The sequence below is a fragment of the Leopardus geoffroyi genome, chromosome C2 (assembly GCF_018350155.1).
Source record: "Leopardus geoffroyi isolate Oge1 chromosome C2, O.geoffroyi_Oge1_pat1.0, whole genome shotgun sequence".
In the NCBI taxonomy this organism is placed as follows: Eukaryota; Metazoa; Chordata; class Mammalia; order Carnivora; family Felidae; genus Leopardus; species Leopardus geoffroyi.
The window spans coordinates 123,055,893-123,070,326 of record NC_059333.1 but is presented as its reverse complement, the minus strand read 5'-3'; the positions used below and the strand labels follow the sequence as shown (position 1 = coordinate 123,070,326).

The following is a 14,434-nucleotide window of genomic DNA, read 5'->3' as shown; positions in this document are numbered from 1 at the left end:
AGCTTTCTAGTCTAGTAGAACTTGTCAGAAATTCACCCTCGGTGGTGGTGTCTCACTGGAGCACACTTCCCTGGGGACACACTGCAGGAGACTTCTGAGAGAGGGCGGGAGAGCCAGGAGGCAAAACCCAGAATTGTCCCCTACAAGCAAGCAGAGGCTGAGAATTTGCAAAACCTTCCCCGGGAATTAGAAAGGCTGGAGTTCGACCCACAGCCGCGTTTCTTATGCATCCTGCCACCCCGCTGAACAAACAGGAGAGCAAGATCAAGGCTGGGCTGTCCGTGTGGGCTGCTCAGAGATGGAACAGGCCTAGGCCCCGGGAAGGCTGTGGGGGAGGCTTCCTGGAGGAGGAAGGCTGTGGGGGAGGAGGATTCCAATAGACCTCAGGGAAGCTTTTAGAGACCTGGAGAAAATGAGAGGAGAGGACTTGAGACCAGCAGCATTAAACAGTCTCATGTGCTGAAGAACAGGCCTGACCTCAGGACTTGGCCCAGCCGATAGAACAGTGGAGAACGAGATGTAGGCAATGAGAAGAAAGTCAGAGGTAGAACAGAATCAAGGAAGTCCTTCCATGCCAAAGAGCTTGAATTTAAGTGGGTACAAAACCAATTTATTGCAAGAGAGCCAGAGGCCGTGGATGTAGGGCTCTAGGATTCCCTGACTGCCTGCCAGCCTCTTTGTAGAATATAGGGAAGCAAAGGCCAGCTTTGGGGTCAGACAGACTGGGACTAGGGTACCAGCTCCAGCGTTCAGCTGTGTGTCCTGGGGCAAGTCCCTCAACCTTGCCGAGTCTCGGGTTTCTTCAGGTGTCAGTGGGAAACGAGGGTTCCTTCTTTGCAGGCTTGTTCAGATGAAGTCCCTAGCAGAGAGCCGGACACACAGCAGGCCTGGCATCAGTGGCCGCTTCCTGCTCCCTCCTACCTTTACCCTCTAGGCCCTTTCTGTCTTCTAAAGCAGTTCATGGCTCTGAAGGCAGCTGCTTAAAATTCAGGAATTCCAGGATTTCTAAATCAGGTGCAGCTGGGGAGTGCCAAGGTATTGGCGGCAGATGATATCCTCTCGACGGCAGTGCGGCCGCTGAGCTCACCGCTCCGAAGGAAAAGCTCAGGTTGAGGGGACGCAGTCACTGTGTCTTTGGTCCCCTGGCCAGATGGTGGTGGCCTTGAAGTGGTGTTTCATCTCCACAGGGCAAATGACCGTGTTTCTTTCACTTCTAGGAGGAGAAGTCACCAAACCGCGGTTTGCTCAATTCTTCCACGGCAGCCTGGCCAGTCTCACCATCCGCCCTGGCAAAATGGAGAGCCAGAAGGTCATTTCCTGCCTGCAGGCCTGCAAGGAAGGGCTGGATATTAATTCTCTGGAAAGTCTCGGCCAAGGAATAAAGGTAAGAAAGGAGCGGGCATCCCCACCAATAAGACATTGATTTATGGGGCAGTGGCTGCCCAGTGCCAGTGGACTCCGGGAGATGGAGTCCTCAGTGTGGAGTTGCACAGAGATGGTCTGGGGGAAAAGGTGGGGAGATTAGCGATCGTGACTTCCATGATGGGCTTCTGCCGTGTCCTGAAATTCCTAGACGAAGGCCTCCTGTATAATCAGTTCACTACGCAAAAGCGGGCACATGTCCAATGCCTACCAGAAGGGAATTGTTGTATTTCAGCTGTTCCTGGGTTGGTTGATTGGTTTTTGTTTTATTTGCCAAAGGCTCAGAAGCAGCATGCAGGAATGTATTTCAAAAATATTTAAAAATAGAATAAAAAGTTTGGCCATGTTAAATATAAATTAGGAAGGAAGGTCAGCCTGGGGTGGGCTGGAATTAGAAAGCAGATACAGAGGTCGCCGGGTCTCATGTTGTGAAATTGAAGCACAGATTGGGCTTCGAGCAATCTCTGGCAAAGGGAGTGTGAGCAGATTATGCAAAATAAAAACATTCCGTGTGATACAAAAGAATCAAAGCTGCATTCTGAGAACAGCGCTTCCTGAGAGGCAAGACATGGCTGACTGTCCTCAGTGAGCGCCACTCACCGTCCCCACCCCGGACAGGCAGGGGTAGTCCTGGCCTCACCTGGACCTTAGGAGCTCCGGCCAGCAGGGAGCCTCTGGGAACCTGAGCAAAGAGCTGGGTGAACATCATCATAGCCCCTGTTCGATCCTAACACACCCCTGTTAGGGGTCTGCGGTGAGAGCAGGCAGCCCACCCCCTACCTCCTGGAGCACAGGAGCTGTGCTGGCTCCTGGGCTGGCTCCTGGACAGCGCCACAAGCCATCGCCCCTGCCAAACCGTGGAGGCTTCCTTTACAAGCCATTTCCCAAGGATGGTGTGCCCCCCACCCCCATCTTGCACCTGGTACAGCCCTAGGATCCTCACCTGCCTCCTGCCCTGGGCCTACCTATCCTGGACCGGGAGTCACCCCTCCAGCAGACAGTGCCTTTATGTCCACTGCCAGTGGGGCCTGTGGGGCTCGGATGTGGGGAGCCCTGGAGGGTCTGGTGATCTGAGCACGCCATGCTTTTCTGTAAGCTGCAGTCACTTCAGCAAACATGCCAGAGACACCCACATATGGGTTCAGGGCTGGGTGAGGAGACGCGAAACTGAACACTGCCAGCCTTTTATCTTTTGGGAAGTCAGTGGCCTAAGAGGACGTTTATAATCCAGTGTGGTAACTGCTGTGACGATTATGAGCACTGAGCCTCCCCAAGTGCCAGGCATGGTTCTCAATGCTTTACAGGTGTTAACTCATTGAAGCCCAGAACAACCCTATGGCAAAGTTCGTGTGGATATTCCTATTTTGCACATGAGGGATTGAGGACTGCAAGAGAAAGGAAACTTGTCTAAGATCCTAGAATTAGTAATGAGCAGAGCCAGAATAGAAGCCCAGGTAGCCTGCTCCAGAATTCCAGATCCTGGGGAGCAGCAGTTAGGGAAGGCTTCCTGGAGGAGGTGAGGTCTGAGCAGAATGTTTGAGGATGGGTAGGCATAGAACAGGAGAAAACCAGGGGAGGGGAGCTGGGCAGTAACTCTAGGCAGATCTGAGAGCACGAGTGATGGCAGAGGGCTGGGGAGCCCTGCATTGTGCACTGGAACTCCAAGAAGGCCAGTGGAACAGTGCCCAAATTGCAGGAGGAGAGGTAGAAAGTGTGGTCAGAATGCTGCACACAGGCCATGTCATGGGGCCCCGTAAACTATATTCACGTGTACACATGTTTTCTTCTGTCAGCGACAAGGGAGCCACTGAAGGGCTGTAGGCAAAGGAACGTGATCTGGGCAAGATGCTCACCTCGGAAACTGGGTCAGAGGGGGAAGGTGGGAGCAGTGTGCAGACAGGGTAAGGCAAGAATGGCTTTCCAGAACATTAGATACACACGCACAGGTGCACTCAGTAGTTAATCACCTGCCATTGAAGGACACGTTCATGACTGCCTCCTACTGGAAAGGCCAACTTTCCCACGGTCTGTTTCGCGGCACATTTCATATAGGCACCCTCACATGTAGAACCTAGGGTTTGATCCTTGACCAACTGTTTGTGTTGTTTCCTTAGCGTTTTGTCAGCCCAGTGATGCAGAAATCTGTCCTCCAACCTTCCCCCTCTCTGTCTGATTCTGGGTTTGCTCCCTGCCTCTGAGCTGCATCCGCTCTGCTGTGGAGCATCGCGTGAGACCATAGTTTCAGGATTCCGGCACTACAGAACACATAAACCAAAGATACTGGACTGAAAAGCCACACATTCTTAGGATCATAAATGGAAAGGCATGGTAGTCTCTCCAGAGCAGCCAGAGGCTGTGAAAAGAGGGGGTGTAAACTAAATGGCACACACCACCCTGGAGGGTGGGGAGACTCTTCCAACTTTCTAGGAGGCCGCCTGTTGATAAGCAGTCACCACAGAGGATCCTTTTCCAACCTTAGAGCACAGCTGGCAAGAAGTAGAGCACTGCGGGGAAGTTAATGATAAGACACACAATTTATGGTGAACCCACTGGGGGCTATTCCAAGTTCATTAGCCCTACTCCTCACAACAGATTAAATGTTATGGCCCCATTTCAGAAATAAGGAGACTGGGACTCAGGGACTTGCCCAAAATAAGTCTGTGCTCTTTCCTCCACACCAGCAACTCAGAGTAGAAGGCATTCTTGAAAATCACTCAGACTTCCTTCCTCCTTGTCCTTCCTCCATTGATCCCTCATTTCATTCCTGAATACTGTTGTTCTCTCTTACCTGTGCCTCGCCTCTTCCCTCCTCCCTAGCTAGTCAAAGGAAGTGAGGTCCGTCTCTAATTAACAAAACTTTCCGTCTGCTCACAGGACTGGCCCGGTTCCTCTTTCCGCTTGTTTTCCCCCGGCTCATGCCAATTTCTGAATATTTGTCCAGCCTGGCTGGAGTCATTAGATGGCTGGGGTGGTTACTGTCTCGTACCCATACATGACACTGTAGAATAGCCACATTCCTGAAGAACACCCTGTTCTGATTTTCATAACATACTCCCTGCCAATTTGTCATTTCTACCATGTGGAAGAGTGGGAAAGAGCAAAAACTTTGGGACAAGTTACTCTCAGGTTCAAATCATAGTACGAATATTTACTAGCTGGGTGACCTTGGGCAAAGGAATGTAATCCTTTAAACTCCAATTCCCTCATGTATAAAGTGTAGTTTGTTGTGATGTTGTGGGAACTGAATTCTATGTTATATATAGATACACACACACACACATAGAGGGGGAGAGAAAAAGAAAGATACATATATGTGTAGATAAGATGATAAATACAGATACAGACATAAAGATCTTCCTTAGCACATCTAATAAATAAAATCACAGGTCTCTTCTCCAACTGGGCTGGTCTTGCACTTGCCCTTGACGCTGCCCCAGCTTCTTTTGAAAGGTAAACCAGGTGACACTTGTAGCAGAGGAGCCTCAAATGTGGCAAATCTTCATCTGGCCCAACCCAGAGGGGCTGGCAGGCGTCCAAGTGAATGGCTAGGTGCCTGGAGTGCCATGGCCAGCCTTCCCTGGAGGAACAGACCTAGGCTTTGGCCAGGAATTTCACTGATCTCCCAGCCTGCTAGGTGCCTGGTGATACTGGCTGGCCCTCTAAGAGAACTGACTATTCCCAAGGGCCATAGCTTTGGGGATGTCTAGTAGCTTCTTAGCTCAAAGAAAGGAATCACCATGGCCACAGCACAGCTTCCTAAAGGAAAGTGGCTGCTATCACCCCTTGCCGGGTTCCCAGGAAGCCATCTCCTGTCCCTGTGTAATGCTAATGCCACTGTGTGTCTTACACAGAGACCTAACCTCAGTCATGCCACAGGGTTGGTAACACTGCAATTTAAATTTTTATGTTTTATATTTGAGAGAGAGAGAGAGCGAGAGAGCAGGGGAGGGGCAAAGAGAGACAGAACCTGATTTTTTTTTTAATTCTTTATGTTTAATAACACTACAATTTAAAGCAAACAAAACATGGGCGCCTGGGTGGCTCAGTCGGTTAAGGGTCCAACTTCGGCTCAGGTCACGATCCCACAGTTGGGAAGTTTGAGCCCTGCTTCAGGCTCTGTGCTGACAGCTCAGAGCCTGGAGCCTGCTTCGGATTCTGTGTCTCCCTCTCTCTCTGCCCCTCCCATGCTCACGCTGTCTCTCTCTTTCTCTCAAAAATAAACAAACATTAAGAAAATTAAAAAACCTAGTTTGGTAGAAGGTTTTGTTGATCCTGCAAGAAATTTATTGCTAGTCCAGTGCCCACCTTCATGCCCTGTGGCAGCTCTGGGGATGGTCAGGCAGCCAAACTAGGGTATTAATTGGAGATCCAACACATGGCCTAACCCATCCCCTCCTTAGGTGGCTGCGGTGGGAATGTGCCCCCTGCTGATTGCCACAGTATGCTGCTGATACGAGCCTCTGGAAGAGGTTCCTCAAGGAACTGTTTGAGGTTCCTGTTCAGCCCTTGTGTGAAGCTTAGAGATCAGCCACCTCAGCAGGGCTTATCATTCCATCTCCTGTGTCTCGTGTGCTAGACCCTGTGGTGACCGTGAGGAAAAGTCTACAGACCCTGCCCTGGAGGTGCTCACAGTTGGCTGGGAGAGACAGCCAACAACAGCTCCATGACTCTGCTATAGCAGGGATGGTGCAGGGCAGGGTTGTGGGGAGGTAGGGGGTCATGAAAACACGTGGGAACAGAAGTGGTATTTTAGAAGAATGAACTTGAATCTCCGAATGACTTACAAAACACTCAGAACAGGGCAGCTCCATGGCTGAGCACACTAAGCTAGTGGGTCATCCATAGCAAGGGAGACGCCAACTGAGAAGATGACTGTGGCATCATCACCTGCACGTATATCCGGGGCTCCCACACCCAACAGAGGGGTTGGTGCTCTGATCTCCCAGATCAGAGAGACCCTGCTCAGGGCATTGAGGGCAGAAGGGAACTGGATCATAGGATAAGAGGAGCGGTGAAGGCTGCGGTATACCTGTGTGGGCCAAGACTCAGGGCAGAAATAATTACAATGTTAAGAATTATAATAAAAGCTATCTAGGACTGAACACCCTTTACACACTAGATTCATTATATACATTATCTCATTTAAGCCCCAGACAGGCAGGTATTAATATCCCCATTACTTTAAATGAGGAGATAAAGTCTGGAAAGGGCAAGCAGTCCAAAGTTGTTGTATCCTGTAGTCTGTGCTGTAACTGGGGTACTGCAACCCGCACAGCCCATGATCTTTCAAAGATGCCACACAGACTTAGGTAAGCAAGAATCCTGCCTGGGAGGAGCTCAATTTTTCCAAACGGGTTTAAAACGATTGCAGTAGCAAATAACTCCAAAATCCCTATGGTTTTAATGCTTAAAAGTTTATTTTTCTCTGACATCAAGCCAGGGAGGCAGTGTGGGGCTTCCGCCTACAACACCAGAGCCACCAAAGAGGAGGAAGAAAAAGGCTAGAGCATTCCAGGGGGCTTTGACTGCCCCAGCCCGGAAGCCCGGCCTCACTTCCTCTCACACCTCATTGGCCAGACGTGGTCACATGGCCCTCCCACACACAGCAGGAGGCCTTTGCAAGTGTAGCCTCCAGGATGCCAAGGATGCAGAGGTGAACAGGGTTTAGCAAGCACTGATGACTCCCACAGAGCCATGACTATGGAAACAGTGACTGAAAAAAAGTCCTTTTGGAGAGTAACCTGGAGATGATAGGAGTAGAATGTGGGTCAAAGGGGAACATTCACTCATTCATCTGATGGGATTATAGGGCACTAGGGCTAGGTTCTGGAATTCAGGGATAGGAGTTGGAGTCCTTGTCTTCTGTGAGCTCGTGGTCACTGTACTACAGTAATTATACTGCCATTTGATAAGCACTAGAGGAGCCCAGTGGGGACGTAAATGAGTGAAGTTGGGGTGGCCTCAAGGAGGAGGTAACAAAATACTCAAATGATAGTTGAAGGAGGCAAAGTGGAAGCTATTGATTGGCTAGGGGCCACGCTGCAAGACTGTATGTGGGTCAGTATCATCAATAGTGCTCATGGGACATCTACTTCGTTTTGCCCTCCAGACACAGAACAGGGAACTCTTAAAAAGGCATCCAAGTCAGGGAAAAGTTCATATAGATGGATTTTTCCTTAATCCCCTGAAAACATACTCCGTCTCCTTCATGGTAAGATTAAACCTACACTAAATGGTAAATTAAAACTACATGAAGGTAGCATTTATCACCTATCAGGCTGGCAAAAATCTCAAATGACAGCATATTCTGTTGTTGAGGTTTTGAGAAAAGAGGCATTCCCATACGCTGGGAGAGGGAGCATGTGTTGATATCTATAATCCCCAGCAAGGGGGAATTGGGCAACATTTGTCAAAACTTAAAAGTGCATATACTGTTGGACCTAATAACTTCACATGGAGGGATTTATCCAATACATAGATATTTGCATACATATGAAATGTGTACAAGATTATTCATTGTGGAACTATTAGTAAAAGAATGGAAATAATCCAAATGTAACAAACTGGTTGAAAAAATTACACAGTAGAATATTATACAACTATAAAAAAAAGTTTATGATATACTGATACAGAAAGATCTCCAAGATTTGAGTTAAGTGAAGAAACAAAGTACAATAAAGTATGTAAAAAGCTACTTTTGGTTGAAGAAAGGAGAAAAAAGGAAATCTATATTCCTAAGAATGCTTATATATAACTTTCAGGGTAGGCTAAGTCATGCTGCTCTAACAAGTGACTTAAACATTTCAGTGGCTTATCCAACTTTTTGTTGTCATTGTTCACACCTAATGTCCATTACATAGATTGGCTTCAGCTCTGATCCATATCACCAGCACTGTGAGACCAGGCTGCTGGACCAGACCCTAAGGGAACTTGGCAGGTTTCATGGCAGAGGGAAAGGGACATGGCAAACCATGAACTAGCTGTGAAATCGTCTACATGAGTGTGAACCAAATAATACTTCTGCCCACACTTCATTGGCCAAGCAAGTCACATGACCACTACTGACTACAAAAGGGAAAAATGTGTGTCTTGCAGGGAATGGTTCCATAGGTCACATAATCAAGTCTACTGACAATAGGTCAGGCATGTATAAGCCTCCCACTGGGAGGGGAAGCAGGTAATCATGAACAATAATGCAATTTGCCACTAAGAAAGTAATAGAACACTGATTACTTGTGGGACGGGATATTGGAAACTGGGTAAGAGATATGAATAAGATGGACACTTTCACTTAGAACATATATATATTTGAATTATGTGAATATATTATCCAAAAAAATGTTGGCATAAAAATATATCCAGATCAGGGGTGCCTGGGTGGCTCAGTCAGAAGAGCATGTGACTCTGATCTCAGGGTTGTGAGTTCAAGCCCCATGTTGGGTGTAGAGATGATAGATAGATAGATAACCAGATCTCCTTTTCCTCTGATATGAACTTTGGATACATAATCTGAATCCACTGATAAGCTCCTGACATCTTACTGACAACAGTTCCTAATAATTCCTGCTCAGAAGCATGTGAAGATCAGTAAGTCAGACCAGCACCAGAGCAGTTCTCTGTGCTCCATTTGGAGACGAGTAACTGCTAGGGCTTTGCAGAGAGAAGCAGAAGTCTGTATCTGGTTTATCTGTCTTGAGGACTCAAGTGACTTGGTGGAGAGCATTGTAGTCCCGGGGCCTTCACCAAGTAAGGGATACCAGGGACTCTGAGTGAAATGAACAGATAACAGACCTGGGACAGCTGGCAAGAGTGTAAACAGCAAGTGAGCAAAACTCTTGGGAAGGCAGAGTGGAGCACCAGGAAAAAAAAAGACCAGGAATCAGATATAAGGAGAGCCGTTAACTAAAAAATGAGCTTTAAGGTCAGAAGCTAAGAAGATGGCCATGAATCAGGAAGGGGAGCACAGGGTGAACTGAGGAGGAGTTCAAGGCCAAAGACAAGACCAGTGAAAGGAGCAAAACCCCAAGTTTCCAGGCACTCAGCTGAGGGGGCAGGCCATCTAAGGGCTGAAAGGCTGGTCAGGACCCCACAGCAGCACAGAGCATGGGCCACCCTGCAAGGGCTAGATCACAAGAGACCTGTGATGGGGATCCAGAATCTTATGCTATGGCTTCGGAGTTTATAACCCCTAAAGGTCTTAAAGGGGAGGCCCGGAAGCCCCTCCAGGGGGGCGGGGCGGAGCGGGAATTGTTTGAGGGGTTAAAACACTCATCTGTGCTCATGGCTGCTGCCCTTGCAGACACTCTGGAGACACCAGGCCTTTGTGGTCTGTCCATGGAGGTGGAGGGCTCCGTCGCTGATCATTCTCTCCCCCATGATGCCCCTTTCCTCCTCTAGTACCACTTCAACCCCTCGCAGTCCGTCCTGGTGATGGAAGGTGACGATATTGGGAACATCAATCGTGCCCTCCAGAAGGTCTCCTACATCAACTCCAGGCAGTTCCCGACGGCAGGTGTGCGGCGCCTGAGAGTCTCTTCCAAAGTCCAGTGAGTAGACAGGTGCTGGTCAACTAGGGGCCCAGCTGAGGTGGCAGGGATGGGGCATGCTCCCTGGCAAAACAGAATTCACCTTTCTTCAGCTAATTCTCAATTTCTCTGCTGTCCCTGTGAGGGTGCCCCAGTGAATCAGTGTTCTCCCCTTGTTGTTCTTAAAGAAAATGTTCTATTGCTTTGTCAACACCAATCCAGCATTCTCCATTTAATTCAGAATCTGAGGTAGTACTGCTTTCTGTAAATTCTCAGAAAGCTTGGTTTTAAGTGGTCTGATCTCAGGGTACCATAGCTGGTGGGTACACAGGTGCTTAACAAATGTTTATTAAATTAGCTTCAAATCGCCCAGCTTTGTAGAGATCTTCTAAGTACCATGAGTCTGAAAAGAGGGTGTGGTTCTTGTCCCCAGGGAATCAGAGTTCCATTAAGGAGATGCGACCGTTTATTAGTGAAATCTGTGGATACCTCCCTTCTTGGCCTGTCAAGTCATCTCTCAGCCACAGCAACCGCCTGGGAGGGCAGCAAAGGGGGGACCCCCAGAAAAACTCCTGAGAGGTGGGAGTGGAGTCACCCAGCCCCTGGAGCCAGGAGAAGAACCCAGAAGGCCAGGAACAAGGCAGGGAAGAATGAGGCTGCTGACTGCCACATGACTGGGCCCTGGGATAGGTGCCATTAGATTAGGCAGCAATTAGATTGAATAGTTGTAGTGACAGAGAAGGTGCATCCACCTTCACACTAAGGGCCACCCTTGGAGGCCTGCACCAGGGAGCAAGCACCTCCAGGTCAGCTGCAGTCAAGTAGAGGGACTAGGCTGGCCAGTCTCTACCTCTGGGACCAGGTTTCCATAAACTGGCGAGGCACAGGGTACCTTCTGGGGTTGGTGCAGAAAAGGCCAAAGTCGGGAGCAGGAGACAACCACCACTCCCACATCTGGCCCACCCCAAAGAAGATGTGGCTCAGCATGATGTCCACCCAGACTGCACTTCTCTCAGGAACTTTCCCAAGAGATACAAGCTGATGGCCGCCACAGCTGGAGTCAACTCAGCGTTCTCAGAGCAACCATCTGGGCCGCCATTATAGCCTCTGTCTTTGCCTAGATGAGTGATAGAGTTCTAGTGATAGAGTGTGATAAGGGTTTTGGATCCGCCAACATGATGCATGAGCTCCACGATGCAGGTTCTGGGGTCAGCCTCTTTTCTGTACGTCATCACCTTGAATCCTTCCTACTAAAAGGTAATTAATTATTGTCATCACCATTGTATAGATGGAGAAACTGAGGTTCACAGGAGTCGTACGTTGCCCACAGTCACCCAGCCCAGGGGTGGCAGAGCCAGGCCATGGACCCTTATCTAACTTCCCAGGCCTTGCTTGTGTTGTCACACCATTCTGCCTTCTGGATATTTCTGTGGCCGTGCATCAGGAGAAAGGAATGTGGTCAGCAGCACCCAGCCGTACAGCTGCAACAGGGACACTGTGAGATGGCCTCAGAGAGAGAAAACACACAAAAGCGCAGGAGAGTTTAGCCCCGGGGTCTCAGCAAGGTGCCGCTACACAACCAGTTAGACAACAATTTGCTTACCAAATCCTAATGCACATCTGAAGCAGTTGCTATCTAATTCATGTTGCCACTGATTGCTTTGTTAAAGGATAATTAAAGGTTTAACAGTTACTTGTTGCTGGTATCGAAGATTCCCATTTCTCCCACAAGCTGATCTTCCTAAGCCCCTAGATTGCTATTGGCTTTGACTTTAATGTGGCTTTAAGTCTGAATGTCTGTTGACACTGTCAGAGACTCTGAGGCAGTCAGGATACCTTGTTGAGAACGAGAGATGGCGGGGGATCCTGGTCCACAGCCACGCAATGGATGGTTTTATCACTTGCTCGTCAGTGCCGTGACTTCGGCTGTTTTCCCAGGTGCTTTGGAGAAGATGTGTGTATCAGCGTCCCCGACGTGGATGCCTATGTGATGGTGCTGCAGGCCATCGAGCCCCAGATCAGCCTCCGTGGCACAGACCGCCTCTGGAGACCCGCCGCCCAGTTTGAAAGTGCCAGAGGGGTGACCCTCTTCCCCGACATCAAGATCGTGAGCACCTTCGCCAAAGCTGAGACCCCGGGTGAGCCAAAGGCCACAGGTATGGATGCACACTGGGTTGTGGGGCGGGGGCCTTCAGTCCTCACAGTCGAATCAGGTCACGCTTGAGAACGACAGCACTCTTCACCACAGCAGGGAATTTCTAATAGCAAAGCAAACAACCTGGAAACAATGCAGATAAGTAACAGGTGGGAAATGAACCACTTGTCAAATTGGGGTCTGCCCGTATACCCATGTGTTAGGATGTTGGAGGGAGGGCACTTACCAAATGGTGGACGAAAGAAGGCAAGATGCAAATTACAGAGTACTGACACATACTCAGAAAAATGCCAGGAATAAAAGGCTAATGCTAACCGTGCTGTTCTCCAAGAAGCGTAAGAGCCCATTTCTCTCTGTTCCCATTCAGTTTGCGGCAAGTGCAAAAGGTTCTATAGTGAGCGTGTATTGTTGTGATAATCAGGAGAAAAGCTAAAGAGGCACAAAGAAAAAATCTAGCTGCACCTTAATACACACATGGTAAAAGGACTTATTCAGCAGCATTGGTCTAAGCTCTTCAGAAACTTCCCGATTGTGCTTTCCAACATGTCCATCATTGGGAGATCCATCTGGCCGAGGTGGAGTAAGTTGAATTATCTGCCAGGGAGAAACACTCAGTTGCACGGAAAAGCTACAGTGCATTCAGCTGGCAGAGAGTGGTGGGTGACGGGAAGGGTAAAGAAAGAAGGAAGGGAAACCCAGGGCCCAGATCTACAGAGGAAATACTTGTTTAACTGTCCTTTGTGGCCTCCTCCAGGAACATACTTCCAGCTCTCCCTCTCCCCCTCCAAAAGCACTGCTGATGATGTGCTGGTGCCTGTGGGCCAGAGTGCCTGAGAGGCTGCTCCTGTAATCCCAAATCCTCATTGCCTTAAACCACCCTGGTCCCTAGTGAATGGGGTCCCTCAAAAGGCAGCCCTTCTTAGCTCACAAAAATAGATGGTGTCTTACCACTTGTCCTGGCAGGGCCATTTCCTAGTTATACTCCGAGGTGCATTCAGTCCTATGGTCTTCCGCCTTCCCCTCATTTGTAGCTACCATCAGACAGAAAAAGGAAGGGCTTGTGACCACCACGGTTGCAGGCTGTAACTGAGAGTGGCTGAATACACTAGGCCTGACACTGGCTGACGGGCAGTGGCCGGAAAAGCAATCACCTGGGTGTCTGTCTTATAAACTTGCTGTTTATGAGAGGTGTGGGCAGAGCATAGAGCCACGTGCCCAAGAGTTCTTATTGGTACTTTGTTTATCTTACTCTTATTGTGCCTAGAATAATTATTATGGGTGCCTTCAATAAGCAGGCTAATGGCATTTGCCACCAGGCCTCAGTGACCCACCCCGGCATCATCATCTGCCCCTACCGACTCCTTCCTTGTTGTGCTGTTTCGGTACCAAAGACAGGCAAGTTCCCCATGCCCACCCCTCTCCCTCACACCTCCGTGTTCTCACCTTTACTCATGCTCTAGCCTTTGCCTGGAAGGTCCTTCTCCCTTCCCATGTGTGTTACTCTCCCTCCTCCCGCTCTGATCCCTAGTCTGGGCTGGCTCCCCTGCTCTGTAAGCCTCCAATAACATGCTTTCCTGTAATGTACATGTGGGCTAGCCCTCAGTGGCAGTTATCTGTTAATTAAGCCAGACCAGGGGTTCCATGAGGGCTCCACCATGGCTGATTTGCCTAAATGCCTGAGCCCAGCACAGTCCCTTCAGCACAGTGGGAATCCAGAGAAGTATAGACGCAAGATAGAACCTGTAATGCAGTCATGAAAGAACAATGAGAAAATAGCCACACCATGCCCCCTACCTAGTGTGAGCAACCAGCCAGCCACATGGGGCAGTAGGAGTAAGGATGACCTTAAGTGACCTGACAAGAAACTCACAAAAATCTCCAGAAACCTCGCAAAGGCCACTTGAAATACAGATACACATACACTATCATTAATGATGGGCCCTAAATGTATATTCATAGACTTTCAGATTTTGCCAGTGATCCATGAAACCATTGGGATTAACAAGCATTTAAAAATTAATCATATGAAATTATTTATAATAATGTATATCCAGTGAGAGCAAAAAGTATTTTTGGTATCACTAAAAAATTAAAATAGAAAATAATTATTTAAAATAATTCTCCCCTCTTTAGTAAATGCTTTTTAATTTCTATTTTCATAAATGTTTTATAATCCACAAAATATATTAGTCCACTTTATAAATAAATAACCATATTTAAATGATCTTGGTTCAGAAATTAAAAAAAAAAAAAAAGGCTGTGAAATCAAAAACACTTAGACTACTAGCCCAAAGATTATGAATTTATAAACCGTGGAATCAGAAAGTCATGG

At 48.4% G+C, this 14,434-nt stretch overlaps 1 protein-coding gene across 3 annotated transcripts in view; it reads left to right on the top strand.

Moving 5' to 3' along the window:
- The window catches only part of CLSTN2 (calsyntenin 2), a 615,839-nt gene that overhangs the window by 586,172 nt on the left and 15,233 nt on the right, over window positions 1-14,434 (top strand). For all 3 annotated transcript variants that reach the window (XM_045503479.1, XM_045503480.1, XM_045503481.1), the window contains 3 exons: window positions 1,218-1,384; window positions 9,820-9,968; window positions 11,886-12,103. In XM_045503479.1, coding sequence (XP_045359435.1) covers window positions 1,218-1,384; window positions 9,820-9,968; window positions 11,886-12,103 — 534 coding nt within the window. The remainder of the gene's footprint in view (window positions 1-1,217; window positions 1,385-9,819; window positions 9,969-11,885; window positions 12,104-14,434) is intronic.